General features: G+C 35.4%; 1 protein-coding gene across 1 annotated transcript in view; it reads right to left on the bottom strand.

Annotated features, from left to right (window-relative positions):
• The window catches only part of Actr3 (actin related protein 3), a 67,324-nt gene that overhangs the window by 29,070 nt on the left and 17,869 nt on the right, over positions 1-20,385 (bottom strand). Inside the window, exons 2-4 of the mRNA XM_004836093.4 lie at positions 15,703-15,758; positions 10,397-10,521; positions 2,310-2,420 (exon numbers count right to left, since the gene is read on the bottom strand). Coding sequence (XP_004836150.1) covers positions 2,310-2,420; positions 10,397-10,521; positions 15,703-15,758 — 292 coding nt within the window. The remainder of the gene's footprint in view (positions 1-2,309; positions 2,421-10,396; positions 10,522-15,702; positions 15,759-20,385) is intronic.

Genomic DNA, 20,385 nt, shown 5'->3' with positions numbered 1-20,385 from the left:
TTAACACTGAGTAATGTACTTGATTCTGAAGACACTGATTTGACAATCTAATAATTTAAATGTGAAAGGGAAAACTTTTATATAAAATTTTTAAAAGGCTAGGGATATAGCTCAGTTCAATCCCTCTAAACAACGGGCCAGAAGAATTTTGAGATAAGAAGTGATTCTTTAAATTCAAAAACCACAACCCATAAAAAGAATAAAACTTGAATTCGTAACAAGTTATATCCTTTTTATTTCAAAAGACACTATTAAAGCCAAAAATAGATGAATATATTTTTTTCATATGTAAAGCCTTCAACAGGAAAATTCTTTGCTCTGTTTAAATTTATTTACAATTCTGGAACTACATTCAAAAGCTTGAAAATAATATAGTGACAGGTACATAAAAAATTATGTAAACTAAAAAAACCAAAACAGTCAAAATTATAAAAACAGGGGGGCTATATAAAATATAATCAGAGGACCACACAAAGGAAAATATCCAAATAGCTAATAAGCACATGCAAAAGTGCTCACCATCATTAATCCAGGAAAATGTAAACTGAAACAAAAATGCTATGTCTTACAAACACATCAGCATAGCTAAAACTAAAAACTGATACACCAAATGTTGGATAGACTATAAGAGCAAGTATCAGTAACATTTGCTGGTGGGTATTTAAAAAGGTACAATCCTTAAGAAAAGTCCAAAGAATTGCCTACAAAACCAATCATACACCTGCCCTATGACACCAATTCCGTATGTATATAAAAATACAACAGAAATAAAAATATATGTCCACAAAAAGAATTGTACAAGAATGTTCACAATACCAAAACCTTAATAGTCAAAAACTAGAAACATGGATGAATTTCACAATTATGCTGAGGGAACAAAATTTTACCAGAGTTTGTATCTTGTGTGATTCCATTTATATGAAACTCAAACACAAGCAAAATTAATCTCACCTGGAAAAAGAAAACAGAACAGTGGTTGCCTCTAGGGGATGAGGGGCAAAAATTAACTAAGGGCATGAGAAAACATGTTACTTACCTTGACAAAGGTTTAGGTCACAAAGGTATATGCAACTGTCAAACCAAAGGTAGGGCATCTCCCAGCCCACCACCTTTTATAAATATAATTTTACTGGAACACAGCCATATTCTTAGTCTTGTCTATTGCTTTAAATATATGTCTGCTTCCATAATACAACAGTAAAGTTGAAGTAGTCACTGAAAAGTTCACTAAATTCTCATTAAATTTCTTCAAAGAACTTATGGACTACAAAGTAAAAAATTTTTGCTATCTGATCCTTTAAAGAGTTTCCCAAACCCTGGTCAAAATCCACAGAATAGTTCACATTTGAATAACCATAAACAAATAATGAACTCTGGATGACGATTCATGCTGAAGTATTTAGGCATGAAATGACTCCATCTGCAGCCCACTTTGAAGTGATTCAAAAACCAAAATGGACTGACGATGAATAAACACATGGATGTCATAAGGCAATCATAGTAAAATGCTAACTGTTGAGTCTAGGTTGTAAGTATGTAAGTGTCCACAGTAAACTTCTTTCAACTTTATGGTCCACCCATTAAGTGTATTCATGAATCACCATAATAAAATACTGAATACTGGTGTAACCAAAAGTTGTGATATAACTATAATGAGTGGAAAGGGAAAAAATCAGCACTGTGTGTTGAGAGCTGATTAGAAGGAAAAAAGCAAATGCTTATCTGTCCTCCTAAGAAGTTAATGGATGACAGCTAATATTTTAAAAGGCAACCAAAAAATAGAAGAAACATATTGATTAAATTTAAGAAATAATTATCACGGGAAACTCTAGAAGTTAAAAATGTTTGCCTCTAAGGAATACAAATCAAAAATTGGAAGATGTAATAAAGAAAAAAATGTTTTGTTTTTAAATTTTATAAAGGCATTGAATTAAACTACACACATATAATACTTTGATAGAAACAAAAAAGTTACATGTTACTTTTGTTACTCAAAATAATCAATGATAGTCTATCTTTACAACAAGGGAAGTACCAGAGGAACATTATTTATCACTATTATGAAGATTACATATTAATTATCAAAAGCACTTTGTAAGTGTTTACCTTATACTCTGGTGTTTGGACATACTACTCTTCTAAAGCCTGTAACTAGATTCCTATGAAGATGACACAGCTTTATAACAAAGTCTTTAAAACATACAACAATTTAATAAACAGTAAGTATGCCATAGTGATTCAAGTATGATAAAAATGTTCTCAACAAGTTTTCTTCAAATTTCCCCAATAAAATGATAATTTCTACTTACCAAAAGAAAATAATGGTCTTCAGGTTCGGCTCTTAAATATTTAAAGATCACTTGTTCCATAAACCTTTCCATTAAGTCCCAATCTTCAACTATACCATGGCGGATTGGCCACTATTAAAACAAAAATCCCACAAGATATACCTTATTAATATAAAAAGCTAAGTAAAACTACCTAGGGAGGGGTATCAGATTATATAATACAAGGATACATTTCCTTAGGTGTGATGATACTGTAGATCACCCTTAAAAAATGCATACTTAAGTAGAGATAAAAAAAATTATTTCCACAATGCATTTTCAATAGATGGCTCAGCAGAATACATAAAATGTCAAAATATTAAAAATATTAAATCTAAGAGTTAGGCATGGTGGCACACGCCTGTAATTCCAGTACTTAGGAGGCTGAGACAGGAGAATTGCCACAAGTTTGAGGCCACTCTGGGCTACACATGAGTTCAAGGCCAGCCTGAACTACATAGTGAGACCCTGTCTCAAAAAAAAAAAAAAAAAAAATCAAATCTAGATAGATTGATAAGATTTTTCAGATTTTTGAAAATTTTAAATTCAGCTTATGAAAACCATAGTTCACCATAATTTCCTTAATTTTTAATTTATTAGCTCATTAACAAGTATTTGTTGTATGCCTAATATATAAAATACATTTGGTAGCCAGGTATAGTGGCACATGCCTTTAGTCCAAGCTACTTGAGAGGCTGAGACAAGAGGATCACTTGAGGATGAGCAACAAACAAAACAAAACGAAACAAAATTACTAAAGCTAAATATAAGTAAAACACATCTGGTAAATATGTAACTAGAATAATCATTAAAATCAAGCATGTAAAATGTGCAAGAAAGGTTGAATAGATTTGTATAGAATCATGTTTCCAAAACTGTGTATCCCAGTATACCACAACAAATTCACAAAAAAACAAGATATTTTAAATTTCCCATATATATTCCATGCAGTGTTAGACACTACATGAAGTATTAGCTTAAGGAGTTCAGTTTCAAAGTTAGACTATATTATATTCTTTTCAATGTCAACATTTCTTGGAAAAGCTAGGTTGTGAACTGTTGCTATGATAAAAACCACACTACAGAGAAAACAAAATCCATGTAAAACAAGAAATAAGGGTAACAATGTTTAATCAGATTCCAGATTTCAGCATCTGTGAAGTGCCTAATAGGAATAAACATCCTAAAAGCTGGGCATTGTGGTGCATGCCTGTAATCCCAGCACTCGGGAGGCTGAGGCATGAGGATCCCTGCCAGTTCTAGGCCAGCCTGGGCTACATATTGAGTTCAGGGCCAACCTGAACTACAAAGGGAGATCCTGCCTCAAAAAACAAACCCAAAAAAAGGGAATAAGCATCCTAATAGTCATTGTTTAACAATGAAATAAAGATATTTTCAATTTAATTGTGTTACTTTCAAATGGCGACCAAGCTGCTTAAACCTACCTATTTATCAGAACTTTTTTTTTAATCTACTTGGCGCTATGAAAAATGTTACTGAAACCCCAAAAGCACTCAGTGAAACTCTGCAACAGAATACAGTTCCATGAATACAATATACATTCAATACATAAGGTTGAATGAATTTGTGAATGAACAAATAAAACATCCTGTAGTATTGGTCCCTAACAACACCTATTTTTACTTTTAAGGCATTACACTTGCTACTTCTACTCCCTATTATTTATTCATCTCATTATTATTATACACCAACTGTGAAATATTGGTACAACTCTAAGGACATGGATATACAACTCTCAAGAAATTCAAGTCTAGTGAAAGAAATATATACAAGCAAATACTGCACTGTAGGTTTCTAAAGAAACAGTCCTAGAATAAGATGACCAAATTGGATTCACTGAGAAAGTCTTATGTAAATTGAGTCCTAAAGAAGCAACCTTCTCAGTTTCTGTTTTTGATTTTATTCATTTATTGGCAGGGATGGGGTAGAGCAGGGATGAACATATATGTAAACTGAAAAAGATACAAACACTGTATACTATACCAATCACAATGAAATATGCATATACCGAAAGGCTTGGGGAGAAGAGGTGTTGAAAGATACCAATTTTAGATCAGAGACTAAATTCTCAAAATTATCAGGTTTTGTCTTGCATTTCAGTTTTATTGTGTAAGAAATAGGGTATCAGAAATTTTTTAAGCAGTGGAGTAACAACAACAGCTTGAATTTGGGGGTAAATTATTACAGCTGTACTGAGAAACCTGAAACGAACTTAAAGAGAATCAAGAAAGAGAGAAGAGTCCCAATTACAGTATAAATGATATTGGACCAGTCAAGGCTGTTTAGTCAGTAAGAAGGAGGAGAAAATTTCAGATATCCATAGGTTTTTCTTTTTGAAGCCAGGATGGACAGGACCCATAAATCAAAACACAAAATCTGACTTGGGTGTGGTGGTGTACCCCTATAATAATCTCAGCATTTGAGTAGCTGAGGCAGGAGGATCCCCTTAAATTCAAGACCAGCCTGGGCTACACAGTAAGTTCAACGCCAGCCTTCATTACCTAGCAAGATTGTCTCAAAAAAACAAAAAACAAAACTTTTCTTCTTGTCTCAGAGAAAACAAGAAAGAAAGATATGTAACAAATTGCTTGCCTCCATTAAATTCAAAGAGAATGGAAGTAGATGGTAGAGAAGTATCAGGAGATGTAGTCAAGGAATTGATTGGCATATGAGCTTATCTAGAGGAAGTCTTTAAGAAAAAAAGACCAGAGCCAGGGATATAACTGAGGGACAGAGTGGTTTCTACAGAAGGTAAAAAAGATTGACACAAATTTTGTCCTTTTGGCTTGTCTGTGGCACTTAGAAGACTTGAAAATGTACTTAAGAGCAAAGGACAGAATTGGTGGAGAGGAACTTAAAACTTCTCAGCTCACTGACTTCATCACCCACCTTCAATGATCTCTCTTTTCACTTCCAGTGAGTGTAGGTCTCACTACCATCATCTCTAAATCACTGAATTGCAGGTATCCCCTCCTTAATCAAAAACCCTTATTATTCTGGTATACAATACACCTCTTCAGATGACAATTAAGATTTTCAGGGCCAGGGATTTAGCTCAGTGGTTTCGCCACCTGCTGCGCAAGCGCAAGGACCCGAGTTCAATCCCCGGTACCAAAAAAAAAAAAAAAAAAGAATGACGAAAAAACGATTTTCAGTCCACTGATTGTCCTAATTAATCCCTAGGCATTAATACACACAAAGTTTGGACTTTAATCACCATCAACTTTGACTATTCACATTTCTTTTTTTCATCCTATCTTATCAAAACACAACCTATCAATGACTCTACCCTAAACTTGCCTATAATCATAATGCTGATTATACTGAAAAAAAATGTACATAATTGGGTTGATAAAACTAAGGCTCCTCTGAGGATTTTGTCTATAGGTACTAAAAATGGTCCAGCATTTGACATACATCAAAGGTTTTCTTACAGTGAGGCTGTAACAAAACTAGGCTTTCCTGAACTCTTGGTAAAACTGTTAACCTTTATACCATGAAGTTTGGAGAACATCAAAACCCATATTTGTCACGTCCCAAGGCAGACTTGGAGGGGCTATACTGGTGGTTACATCTGTGATGCGTCTGTAACAAAATAAAGTATGCTCTCCCTATCAAGGAACAGAAAATCCCCCTGGAAGTTTGTGGTGTTGTCTTTTTGCTTTGGCGGTAGTGGGGACTGAACACAGGGCCTTTGCACTGGGCTACATCCCCAGCCCTTTTCTTATTTCGAGACAGAGTCTCACCAAGTTGTGCAAGTGGAGCTCAAACTTGCTATCCTCCTGCCTCAGCCTCCACCTGTGCTGAGATTACAGATGCATGCCACTGTAACTGGCTCTTGTGAAGTACTGAAGGTATATGCACAGGGTCAGAAAGCTAAGCAAAAAAAATTTTAAGTGATGAAAATAAAAGGCTTTAAAAAGAAGAATTCATAACTGTTATTCTCAAAAGGACCTCTTCTTGTTTGGAAAGTCTATATGGTATTTCCCTACTCTGTTGACCTTTATTCTCCCATAATGATGATTTTTCAGTGTTCTGCCTACCACCCAGATTTTACCTCCTCACAGGAACCCTTTTCCTGAGTATCAGATGAGGTCAAACATATTTCACAGAGAAAGCAGACATCAGCAGCCAAGAATCCAAGCCTCCATTCAACACACCTGTAAATCTGATTCTGTATATACCCTTTTGATCCCTTTCACTTCTGTTGTAAGAGACACTCATCTGTGCTCTAGCTCTTATCCCACCAGCTTTCTCAGAGACCTAGATTATACCCATCTCTCATGCTAATCGTTTTTCTAATAGCTTTTACATTAGCATTCAAATATCTTTCATATTAACCTTACAACTTTATATCTATTTCTATCAAAACCAAACATTACTAATATTCTGTCTTTTTTTGTTGTATCATTCATATTTCTATCTTCATCTACGCCCACCATTCATCTGAAATTCATTGAAGTTATGATCTCCTTGTAGCAAATGACAGTGAACTCTATGCTTATTTGATACCTCAGCAGCATTCTACACTGTTTATCTCTACTTCTAGTCCTGCCCCTCTCTCTATTCAAATCTCCTGAGTGTATTGCTCAGGCTCCATTCAAGACCTCTTCCCCTGCCATATACCCCTCCCCCCAACTCCCGCTGCAGGAAACTGCATCCCTTACCAAGGTAAATGACACATTTCAAATCTCTACCTTTAACTTTGTATTTTTTCTGAGCTCAAAAATTCATATATAAGACTGTCTAACAATGTCAGATATCTCATTATTACCTCAAACACAATGTATTCCTATATACCACCAGTATCTCACTCATCATTCAAAAAAGAACTCTCAGATGGATTTCATCAGACTTCTGGATTTAACTACCATTTTACAACAAAAAGTATGTGACGGATCATGTTAAATAACACAATAAGGATGCAATCAACAGAATCTGGAAAATTTTACAAGACTACTTTTTTCCAAAAGAAAAAGAAAAACACAAACAAAAGAAGAATCTATGGGTAGAGACTTATCAACTAGGTTGCATGAATAGATCTTGTTCTAATCTTCATTTAAAGAGATTAACCAGTATGGGGGATGTTGTTCAGTGATGGAGTGGGATGCCCTGGGTTCCATCCCTAGAAAAACAACAGTATTTATGTTATAGTTTATATCTTGATGCCCTCTGAGAGCCTCATGCCTTGTAGCTGTGGCTTTTGAAAAGTGACTGGATTATGGGGTCGTTATAGTTGAGGACGTGGCATCTGGTAGAAAAAGGCAGGTCACTGGGGATGTGAGCTGGAAGAGTTTTATCTCCCTTGATGTTCTTCTTTCCTTCCTGGATGCAAGGTGGTAGGTAAGCAGCTCTCCTCTGCCACACCCCTCTCCCGAGCTCCCCTGCCTTCAAGCCAGCAGACAATGCACCAAAGCCTTTACAAACTATGAACCAAAATAAATCTCTCCTCCTTTAAGTTGCAGATGTCAGGTATTTTGTCACAGCAGAGAAGAAAACAACTAAGAAAATTAATACTAAAAATAGATTAAACAATGTAGGAAACAATCAGGGAAAATTAAGCACTGAATAGAATTAGATAATACTAAAACAAGTATTTCTAAGATACTGCTTTAAAATAATTAGGGCACAGCAGATAAAACAAGACTCTTCACATGCTGACAACTGCAAAAGCTTTGTGATGAGGGCACATGAGGATTCATTATATTTTTCTCTACTGTAAGATATAAAGTTTACTATAATAAAATTTCAGTGAACCTCATGTGATCGAAAAATACAGAGAAAAAAAAAAAATTTCCATTGCCATGAATTCCCCTCACAACAAATCAAAATGTCTCCCCTCACTCTGAACACATTCCATCGTTCTTGCCACTTTCTGAAGCAGTTCTGGAAGTCCTCTTTGTGAGTATCTTCAGTTGCACTCTTGTTGCTGCCTTAGTGTCCTAAACCCATTCAAAACTTTCCTGTATCACTTTGACTTTGGGAAAAGCCAGCAGTTGCATGGTGATTCTGTGAATAAAGTTGAGTGAAGCCACACCATAATGTTTACACAAGCCTGCCTTTCTGCTGGTATTTCCAGCACACTGAAAATACAAAGATGACTTCTTCAGAAACTGTCAAAAATGATAGGATGTGTCTGAGGGACAGTAGTTTGAAGGGGTTAATAGAAATGTCTTTCACTATAATAAAATTTTTATTTAAATATATACCATATTTTTTAATCACACCTCATAAATATGTGAATAAACATATGCAATTTCCATTTCTCCCATTCTCACTACCATTACCGTATTCTAAGTCACTTAATATCCTTTTTCTCCCTTTTTTGATTTTGGATAATTAACTACTGCAAGAGTCAACTATTTCATCTTCCCAGTATCAAGCTTTCCACCTCCAAATAATATCTCTTCAATATTGAAAGGACTAGGCCGGGGATTTAGCTCAGTGGGTCCACCACCTGCCTCGCAAGCACAAGGTCCAGAGTTCCATCCCCAGTACGAGAAAAAAAAAAAAAAAATATTCAAACGACTATAACAAGTTCTTCATAGACATTTTCTCATTAAACCTCACAACAATCCTGAGGTACAAGTATTATCTTCATTATAGAGATGAACAAACTGAAACAAAGAAAGGTTAAATCACTGAATTGTATCACCTCTTCACCTTTCTCTATGCTTCAGGTATATCAGTTGTGCTTTCCAGTCTCTCTCATATTTTACCTTCTCTTGCACATTAGCTTCTTTCACCCTAAAACAACTTTGCCTTCATGTCTCACCTAGCTAACACCTGTTTTATTCCTCCAGCCACAGCTTAATGATTTACTTGACTTTACTGAATCCCCAAATTAGAACACAGCTACTCCTGTGATACATGTCCAGCACATCCTGTGCTTTCCTTTTCCTAACCCCTATACCACTTACAATAATTTCTTCATTATCTCCCTTTCCAGGACATATAAATAGCCTTTAAGACAGAAAAGCTATTTTCCTTATTTACTACTATATTCTCAGCACAGCAAAGATGCAAAGACTTTTACTCATGGTAGTTGTTTGCTACTGATTAAATTATGAAGGATAAGGGGAAAAAAGAAGTAAAAAAAAAAGATATTTGCAAATTAAGGAAAGTCAAACTCAAAAAATAAGACAATGATGAAAACAATGAGCTTTTGGAAAGGCTCGCGTGGTAACTGTGGGACTAGGCGCAAGAAAAGCTTCTGGTTTACTAAATTTGCACTGTATCTTGAACTACTATGATTACAGTCACAAACATTCTTCAAACTACATTTAAGATTTATATACTTTACTGTGTTATGCCTCAATGAAGGGACACAGGGAGAGAAAAGAGTGGGGAAAGAGAAGAGGTAAAAGAGGAGGAAAGACAGCAGTACTTTTATATGACATGAGCTTCAAAGAGAAGATAAATGAGCCAGGCATGGTAGCACACACCTGTAAACCCAGCATGAGGCTGAGGATCCTAAGTTTGAGAGCAGCCTGGGTTACACAGGTAAACTCTGTTATAAAATGAAATTTCAGAGGCATAATTACTGAATAAGGCCCTCATGCACATCAGCTCCTCTTGGCCTTAAACAACTTTGCCTTCACTTTTCACTTAGCTGACTCCTATTTCATTCTTTGATCCATAGACAGGGCTACATTATTGAGCCCCTGTCTCAAAAAGTATGAATGGGGAGCACTCCAGATGCAACAAAGTAAAGAAAGTCAAGCCACTGAGGGCCCTGAGAGCTGGTGGGTGTGGAAAGTAAATACTGCTCTCAATTTAGATTAAAATTTTTCCTTTTTTGGGGGGGGGGGGAGGAGTAGAGTTAAAGCAACTAGGAAAGGGGCCATATGGAAATAGCTATGATTAAGAAGATGATAAGGGCCAGGGATTTAGCTCAGTGGCACCATGCCTGCGGTCCTGAGGTCAATCCCTGGAACCAAAAAAAAAAAAAAAAAAAAGATGATAAAATGAAATTCCAGAGGCATAATCACTGAACAAACTAATGCTTTGAAAGAAAAATGTTATTTATACAAATCATAGAAACATACCTTTGTAGCATATGTAGGTTTTTCTATGGCTTCATCACCAATGAAGAAGTCTAGATCATCAACACCTTTCATCACCCTCCTCTGAGCTTGGTCACCTACTTTTGCTGACTCCTTAATAGCAATACCTTTAAAATAAGACATGTCAAAATTTTCATTTCCTTCAAATGACATAACATTTAATTTATACTTCTTCCACTACAAAATATAATGCAAAACATGACCTAACGTATTTAAATTGTTAAATTGATACACAAAGGTTGTAAGAAACCGGCAACAAAATTCACTTTTCATAATGATATTTCAGGTTCCATTCAGAGAAAAAGTCTCAAATATGAAAGCCAAAAATAGAAGTAATTCTATGGAAAGGTTTTAGCTGTATTTTTTTAAACTATGTAAAATCTGCTGGCCTTGGTGGCTCATGCCTGTAATTCCAGGACTCTGGAAAGCTAAGGTAGGAGGATTGGAAGTTCAAGCCTCACCTAAGCAACTTAAACTCTGACTCAAAATAAAAAATAAACAAGGGCCGGGAATGTAGCTCAATGCAAAGGCCCTAGGTTCAATCCCCAGTACTAAACAAACAAATCACCAAGAGGGCAGAAAATGTAGCTCAGTGGCACCACGCCTGTGGGGCAAGCATAAGGTCCTGAGTCCGATCTCTATACCAAAAAAAAAAGAAAGAAACCACCAAGAACAAAAGAATAAAAAGCAAAACAAAATAAAAACTAAGACCTATTTTGATTCTGAATAAAATTAAATTCCCACCAAATCCACATGTGTTTGATGAACAATTGGAAATAATGAAAAACAATAATAGCAAATAAAAAGAGGGAAATTACAAGAATTTTTAACAACAAACTTTCTTCATAAATATAACATCTCTTTTAAATATTTAGAAATCTTGTGCTCGCTTTGGCAGCATATATAATAAATATTTAGAAATCTGGTACACAGTGCCAGGTAAGATCTGTTGCATACATTTTAGTTATGATTTTCTAAATACTTCAATTTAAACAGCTCTTCATTCAAACAAATATGAATGCATTTAAGTTGATCTAGCATTCTACTGTTATTTTCATTTAATAATTATATCCTTAAGAAAGTGAGTAAAAAAAATAACTGAAGAGGGGCCGGGGATTTAGCTCAGTGGCTCTGACACCTGCCTTGCAAGAGCAAGGTCCAGAATTCGATCCCCAGTACCAAAAAATAAAAAATAACTGAAGAAAAAGAATTTTTTTTTTTTGGTACCAGGGATCAAACTCGGGTCCTTGCGCTTGGGCAGCAGGCAGTGAAACCACTGAGCTAAAAGCCCAGCAGAAAAAGAATTTTTAATATTTTTAATTCAGTCTACTTTTAAATGTTTAGTTTCTCTCTGACAATGTTTATAAAATACAGACATCCAGATGGCTTGCTGAAAAACAAAAATATGTAAAACAACTTTAAACCATATGTTATGACTTGCATCTAGGTGCCTCTCCCACCTCCCAAAACCTCATGGGGTCATAGATGAGGCTTTTCATTTTTGGGGTTTTTTTTGGTACAGGGATCAAACTCAGGACTTTGCCCTTGCAAGGCAGGCGCAGAACCACTGAGCTAAATCCTCTGCCCCTAAATGGGGCTTCTCAGAAGTGGCAGGATTTAGGATATGTGAATGTGGATTAAGGGTGTGTGATTCTGGGATTAAGGGTGTGTGGTACTTACTAGTCCACTAATTGGTTCACCATGGTTCTGGGTGTGGGTGGTACCACCCAAAAGGCTTGTAGCCCAAATGGAATAAAAGATAAAGGGAAGCTTGCTGCTGTCTACTGCCCTCTCCCCGAATGCCCCGGACTGTTCTCTGCAGTGCCCCTCTGTTATGCTGCTGTCTTGGAGCCAGCCAACTATAAACTGAAACCTCTACAAACTGTGAGCTGCAATAAACCTTTCCTCCTCTAACTCTGGGTGTTAGGTGTCTTGTCTCAGCAATGAGAATAACTAAGATAACCTCTGTATAGGCTTTCCACATCTCATATTCTAAGAGAGTGGCAAAGTATCTGATTATAAATAATGCATCTGTATCTCTGAAACAGACTGGGTAGAAAGCAGTCCAAAACCTTCCTGCAGTCAGCACAAGAATTTTTAACATGCTACAACTATTCATAAGACAGATAATGAAAATTAAAGAATGCATATTTTGGTAGAGAGATGAAACAAAGGAACAGATTAAATGATAATGAAATCCTAATGTTCAGAAGATGGAAGACTTAGCCATTTAAGAACATAGGCAAAAAGTAATTTTTCAAAGATGGCAGTAACACTTCAGTAATCTCACATAAGCAATCACAACATAATGATTCAGAAAAGACGACAAATTAAGACATTACATAGTTATCCCTGCTGTGGACTAAAATCTCCTCAAAGATATGTTGAAGTCCTAACCTCTCAGAATGTGATCCTCTTTGGAAATAGGGACCTTCAAGCTAAAATAAGGTTATAGTATGGCCTCTTCTACAGCAGGGCTGGTATCCTTATATAAAGAGGAAATATGAACACAGAGAGCATTATGGTTTAGATATGGGTATCCCCTTCAAGTGTTTGGAGGATGCATGGATCACTAAGGCACTACATTCATCAGTGGTTAGTCCACTAATGAGTTCACAGATGACTTGCTGTTAGAAGGTGAGTCCTGGTTAGAGGTGAGTCACTCACTTGGGGTATGACTTGGAAGGATACATCTCCTTTCCCAGTTGCTCTCTTCTCTGCTTCCTGACCACCATGACATGAGCAGATTTCCTTTACCAGGCTCTTCTACCATGCTATTTTTGCCTTGGACCCTGCCACCCATGGGACTGAAACCTCTAAAACTGTGAGCCAAAATAAACCTCTTCTCCTTTAAGATCAGGTGTCAGGTATTACGTACCAGCAACAAGAAAAGTCTACGAAAGAAAGACATAAATTTGGGTGCAGAGAAAATAATGGAAAGACACAAAACAAAACAGCCATGTGACTAAAAATAGTCATGTGACTAAAATAATATATCTACTAGCCAAGGACTTCCAAGGATTGTTGAAAGCTACAAGATGGAAAGGTTCCTCTCCTAGAGCCAACAATAAGAACATGGCCCTACTGATAATAGTGACTTTGTACTCTGGTTTCTGTTGTTTTAAGCCACCTACTCTTTGGATCTTTGTTATGGCAACCTTTGGAAACAGAAGCAAATACAGACTAACATTAATCTCAAGTATAATACAAATACAATGGTACCTCGGTTCACAAACTTAATTCTTTCCACGATTTTGGTCACAAACTGAATTGGACAAGAACCAAATTAATTCAATGGTTAGTTTCAATGTTGACCTTATGGGGAAATTTGATTTTATTCGTGCCCAATTTAGTTTGCAACCAGAACTGTGGAAAGAATTAAGCTCATGAGCCAAGGTACTACTATATTTAACTGTAATATAAAGTCAAGTACAGGACCAGCCCATGGAAAAACATCTTCATTAGTAGCAATAGTGCTAACAATTGTCTCCAAATTCTTAAAATAGATAACCAATGTACAGTACTGACATATAAAGATGGAGACAAACTTAAGGAAAAGCAAACTGGTCCTTCAGTAAACAAGAAATACCTAAGGATAAAACAAAGGGAAAAGGTAATAATAAGAGTACCTCTAAACCATGAGCACTAGAATCACATCAATGAGCTATTTCATTAGCGTCATCTAAAATTCATCACAGATATTTCAAAAAACATCAGATTTAAACTGTTACATAACTGATTCCTAGAAAGGCATATCAGAAAAATGGTAAGTGTAAATGTTAAATGGGTTTAAAGAAAGCAAAATATATATAATACATATACATACAGATACACACACATCCTTGATATATATATATATATATCAAAAGCTCTAAATACATTTGGCCTCTAGGTACAATTTTGACAGTATTTTTTAGACTTTGCACATTTAATAATATCCTTACTATAAAAGTGACAAAATAGTTCAGTGTCCAACTAAGACTACAGACCTACAGTTTTTGGCAGGCCTAATAATTCTTCTTTATTCTCAACTTCATTGATTTCGAGATATAAGCTATTTAAACTATTTTGTATATTTATTTTTCCACTTTCTTATTTTTGTAAATGAACAATACCCAAAAAATCAAATAGTCATATAAATAAATACTACTATGAAAAATGAGTGACATTCTCAAAATCAAACTGTCCAAGAGGGGGCACTATCAAGTAATGGCTCAAAAAGTTTGCCATTTAATATGTAAAAGTTCTTTTGGTTGTTTTTTTGGTTTTTTGTGTGCAATTTTTGTTCTTTTGTTGGGGAGTGACACTGAAGACTGAACCCATGGTCTTCACATTGAGCTACATCCCTAACCCTTTTTATTTTGAGACACTGAGTTGCCCGGGGCATGAATTTGTGATCCTCCTGCCTCTGCCTCTCAGGGTGCTAGGATTAAAAGTGAGTGCCACCACACCCAGCTACAATAGTCTTAACATGACCATAAGACAAGCAGATAAGAGGTATTACTGTACAGTGTATAAAAACAATGAACTATTTAAAAATTAAAATTATTTTCATAAGGCCACAACAGCACTTAAGCTAATAGACAAGAACCCTAAGAAATCAAATGTGATAGTATTTTTTTTAAAGCTACTGAAAGACAGTTGATGGTGTCAGCAAACATGAGTTTAACCAAAAGAAAGAAAAACGCAAAACATTTTTAAAACATCATGCACAAAGCCAGAATGGTTATATTAGAAAATGACTGATAGCTTCACTGAAAGTGAGATTCCCTTTTCATTTTGAAATACGGGTACTTGCTATGGATGTCAACATGCACAGGTCCTACAAACAATAATCATAACTGAAATCCAAAGGATAGTCTTTAGAGATGTATTATGCAGGATATTATTAGTAACTAGTTCTATCCACACACTGGTGACAGTAATATACTCAATGCAGGGAACTGTGTAATTATCAAGTGATGTCTCCTCTGTATTTGGTAGGGCCAGGGATTTAGCTCAGTGGCACCACGACTGCCTCGAAAGTGCGAGGTCCCAAGTTCAATCTCCAGAACCAAAAAAATAAAAAGTAAAAGGGATATTTGGTAGATTTGGTAAAGGTAGAAATGAACAGAGAGCTGAAATGAATGGTCTGAGGTATAGAAATAAGGCCATATTTACAACGTGGTAAGTTGTGTTTTTAAAGGACTGAATCTTACAGAAAGCCAGAATTGATTACTTCACTTACTGTGATTATTAGAAAGGAGATCTTTAAATCAGTTAATTTGTGGATTAAAAGGAATACTTACAGGAAGGGATGATAAACTGTGGTTCTGTATTTCCAGCATATCCTAGTTTTGTGTATCTGTAAAACAGAAAAAATTTCATAAAATTTCACTAATATCTTAACGATTGTAATTTCTTAGATTTCTATTTCTTATAGTGGGATTTCATTATAAATTAATATACAAAATTCAAAAATAACGTAACAAAATCATTTGCTACAATCTTGCTTAAAATAATAAGAGACTAGAAATATTCAAAGGGGAAGGAAATTAGTTGAATCTGCAAAATTTATAATCATGGACTATAATGCAGGTATAAAAAGACTGAGGAAGCCTCTATGTACTGAGAAGGAACAATCTCCAAAGTATATGTTTAACTGAACAAAGCAAGGAACCAAACAGTGTGTTTAAAAAGAAAGTGACAATACTGTTATTATTCTATACTCAAATCCACTGCTACATAGTAGGCAGTTAACTCCCTACTGGACTCTACATTTCTGTACGTGTGTTTTACAATTTAAAAGGAAGTATCTCTTTGGGATATGTTTTAGCCCCAAAACTAAGTTTAAGAACTGAGCATGCCAAACAGATCAAATCATTAAAAATAAGGGAAAAATATACACTGTTTAAAAATGTGCCATTTCTCTAGTGACTAAATCTTAGGGGTTCCTCACTGTCCACATTAAAAAAAAAAAAAAAAACCTCACTTCTTTGCAAGGCATATAAAAAAGACCCTTTAATGTTTAGTGGTAAACAAAGGACTTGGCCTTTGGACAGCTAGCAGACACTGATTTCATTTCTTCCTATTAAGCTTTTATAATGGAATAAAATGACTTGAATTTTTCTTAAACTTCCCTCTGGAATTATACAGAATTCCATTTTGTGTAGAATTCAGAATTGGGACAAAACTTCCCATTTGAAAGCTACCCAAATCAATGTAGAGACTCACATAATTCCCATCAAAATTCCAATGATGTTTTCACTGCAATACAAAAATCCATGCTAAAATTCATATGCAATCTCAAGGAACCCTAAATAGCCAAAACAAACTTGAAAAACAACAAAGTTAGAGACCTCACGCTTAATTTCAAAGCTTACTACAAAGTACTAATAACCAGAACAGTATGGCACTGGCATAAAGGCAGACATAGAGATTAATGAACAGAAAAGAGAGCCCAGAAATAAACCCTCAAATTTTTCATCAAATATTTTCAACAAGTCTGCCATATTGGTTCAAATGAAAAAAGAACAGTCTTTTCAAAACAAGTGCTGGGAAAACTATATATCCACATGCAAAAAAATGAAGCTGGATCTTTACGCCACATACAACAATTAATTCAAAATAGATGAAAGACCTAAATACTGGAGTTAAAACTACAAAAGTCTTATAATAAAACAGAGTGAAAAGCATCTTAATATGGATTTGGCTATATTTTCTTAGATATAACACCAAAGCACAGATAACAAAACAAAAGACAGATAAACCAGGCTTCATCAAAATTAAAAACTTCAGGCCAGGGATATAGCTCAGTGGTGCCGCCACCTGCCTCACAAGCACAAGGTCTCAAGTTCGATCCCCAGTAACCCCCCCCCAAAAAATTAAAAACTTCATCAAAATTAAGGACACTACCAACACAATGCAATGGTGGGCCACAGAATAAGAAAAAAATCATTTGCAAATCATGTATCTGGGAGGGGATCAATACCCAGAATATACAAAGAACCTCCACAACTCAACATTAACAAAAATATTCCCAACTTTAAAGAAAGTATACAATGACCAATAGCACATAAAAAAGGTTCAACATCACTAATAATTACAAAAATGCCAATCAGGCTGGGAATTTAGCTCAGTGGTTTTGTCGACTGCTACACAAGCGCAAGGACCCCAGTTCGATCCCCAGTACCAAAAAAAAAAGAAAATCCCAATCAAAACCACAATGAGATTCGTGTGACATCCGTTAGGATGACTATTTCCAACAAAGAGAGAATAACAAATATTTATGAGAACATGAAGAAACTAGCATTCTGGTACACTGTTACAAGAATATGAGAATGTAACACGGTGTAGCTGCTGGAGAAGAGTGTGGTGGCTCCTCAAAACAGAATTATTTCACTTCTGGGTATATGCCCAAAAGAACTGAACACAGGCATAAAAAGGCTTTTGCACACCCATGTCCAACATCACTGTCAAAAGCCAAAAGATGGAAGCAATCCGAGTGTCCAATGACAACTGAACAAATAAAATTGCTTTATATATCCAACAGAATATTATTCATCTTAAAAAGGAAAGAAATTCTGACACATAATACAACATGGATAAACCTCGAAGATATTATGTTAAATGAAAAGCCAGTCATAAAGGGACAAGTATCGTAGGACTCCACTTATTATGAAGTACCTAGAAAAATCAAATTTATAGAGACCAATGGTAGAATGGTGACTGCCAAGGGCCTGAGATAAAAGGAAAGGAGGAGGAGTTATCATTTAATATTTCAGTTTGGGAAGATGAAAAAGATGGATGGTGGTGACAGTTAAACAACAATGTAAATGTACTTACTACACAAATGTAAATGTACTTACTAAACAAAGTGTCATTTTCTAAAGTGTTTTAAACAAAACACCACAAAATGAAAAACAAAACTATCCTGATTTTATTAAACTTTTAAGGACAATATAACATTTTGAGAAACTAAAGCAAAACAATGTTCCTATGTGACTTAAGAGAATCAAGTTAAATACACAGAAAATCCTTCTGGACTCTGACAGTCATGAGGATAAATCTATAATGCTGATTTTGAATAAGGGAGCAACAGACTTAGCAACTGCTTAAGAGATGAGTTACAGAGAAGAACTCAAAAGCCCTTTCGGAAGTTACTAAGTCTCAGTGACTAAAAGAATAGCAGTAGAAAAATAATTAGGTTAGGTGAGTGGGGAGGCTTAAACTGTTAGAAATGAATAGCAAAAAATAAATGAGTTTTATTCAAGAAATACATAATGAGTCTATCATAGTCACTGGCTGTAGGGAGGGAGAAGTTCATTTGGAGATAAGTCATTAATAATGCTCTCGTCTTAAAAAGTGAGATGAAACAGTGTTAGTGACTGATAATGCTGGTAAATATAGGTATCTGTTACATTATTTAATGTACATTTCTAAAGGACAGAAATCCATTTACAGATGTTTAATAAAATCAGTTACACTTATAATGTAAAGAGCATTAACATTCCTTACGCTGATTACTTTTAATTCTACAAATTCAAATGTTTACTTATTAAAAATAGAGAAGATTATTTTTACTTAACACGATGGTTATCATTTCTTCTTTAGAAAGCATCTCACAGTAAATAGCTATTTGAAAATACCAATAGATCATCAATAGTAATCCTCTAGATGAGAATAAAATCTTTTAAAACGTACATATAACATATACTCCAATTTCTCAAAAAACTAAAACTAGAGATTCCATTTGACCCAACTATTCCTCTTTTTGGTATCTTCCCAAAAGAATTTAAAGCATCATACCATAGCGATATATCCACACCTATGTTATAGCAGCACACTCTGTAATAACTAAATCTTGGAAACAGCCCAAATGCCCATTAACCAATGAGTAGATATAAGATGTGGGGTTTTTTTATACAATGGACTACTACTACTCTGCCATAAAGAAGGATAAGCTTCACACACTTATAGCTAAATGGATGGACCCAGAGACCATACTCTTAAGTGAGATAAATCAGACACACATGTTTAAATACTGCATTGTTTCTCTGGTGTGAGAAACAAAGTGGAAATAAGGACTAAAATGTATAACAGATATTGGAAAATGTTCAAAGGGGAAGAGGAACAAGGGAGGAGGGAAGGAGAAAGGAAGGAAAGGACAAGAGAAAACACTGAAAATAGAAGGAAAAAATAGAAACAAAGCTTTTGTACATAGGGAGGGGAGGGGGCTTGATTGAGGGGGAACTGGATAAAATTAAAATAAAATTTATTTTTAAAAAATATATACACACACTCCAAAATTGAGCTAGAACAAAAACAACTATGATTTTTTTTAAAAATTGTGCCAAAGAACAAACACTGTATTATGCTGAATAGAGTGTTAGGACCCTGTACCCAACAAAAGACAGAAATAGCACTTGGATTTTTCCCTTGGGACCTTACATTGGATTACAAAAACCCATGCCATACTTTTCTACTGTAAATTTGTACATTAGCATAATAGTAGCTGGCTGTGAGACTCAGTAGCAGCCAGGGAGATATAGGAAGCAATCTGCACTTACTGTTTGGTAGGAGGAACAACAGGGTGTGTGCACCACATGTGCAGAAGTGTCAAACCAAGATTTTTACCCACATAATGCTCCATGTAACAGATTTTGTGCATGTTTCCCTGGGCATCACAGGGTGTAAAATACACCCATATCATTCTTCTGTTATGTAAAAATGTCATGTACCATACTGGAATGTGGGTGTGCCTCACAGTACCTGCACCTGGAAAAACTGGGAACACAATTCAGTACAATGGCACATGAAAAACTAGATTTTTAAATTTTAGAGGTCAAAAATGAATTATCAGGTGACTCATCCACAGATGATGAGGAGGAGGAGGATGAGGACAACAACGACGACAAGGACAAAGACAATGGCCATCAGTGACAGTGATATGGAGCAAGAATTGACCAATACAGACACAGGGAATGAAGACC

This window comes from Heterocephalus glaber, unplaced genomic scaffold (genome assembly GCF_053883595.1).
Source record: "Heterocephalus glaber isolate CG9 unplaced genomic scaffold, H.glaber_assembly_v1.0 deba00000347, whole genome shotgun sequence".
Taxonomy (NCBI): domain Eukaryota; kingdom Metazoa; phylum Chordata; class Mammalia; order Rodentia; family Bathyergidae; genus Heterocephalus; species Heterocephalus glaber.
The sequence above is the reverse complement of the archived record's forward strand: the minus strand, read 5'-3'. Positions and strand labels throughout refer to the sequence as shown.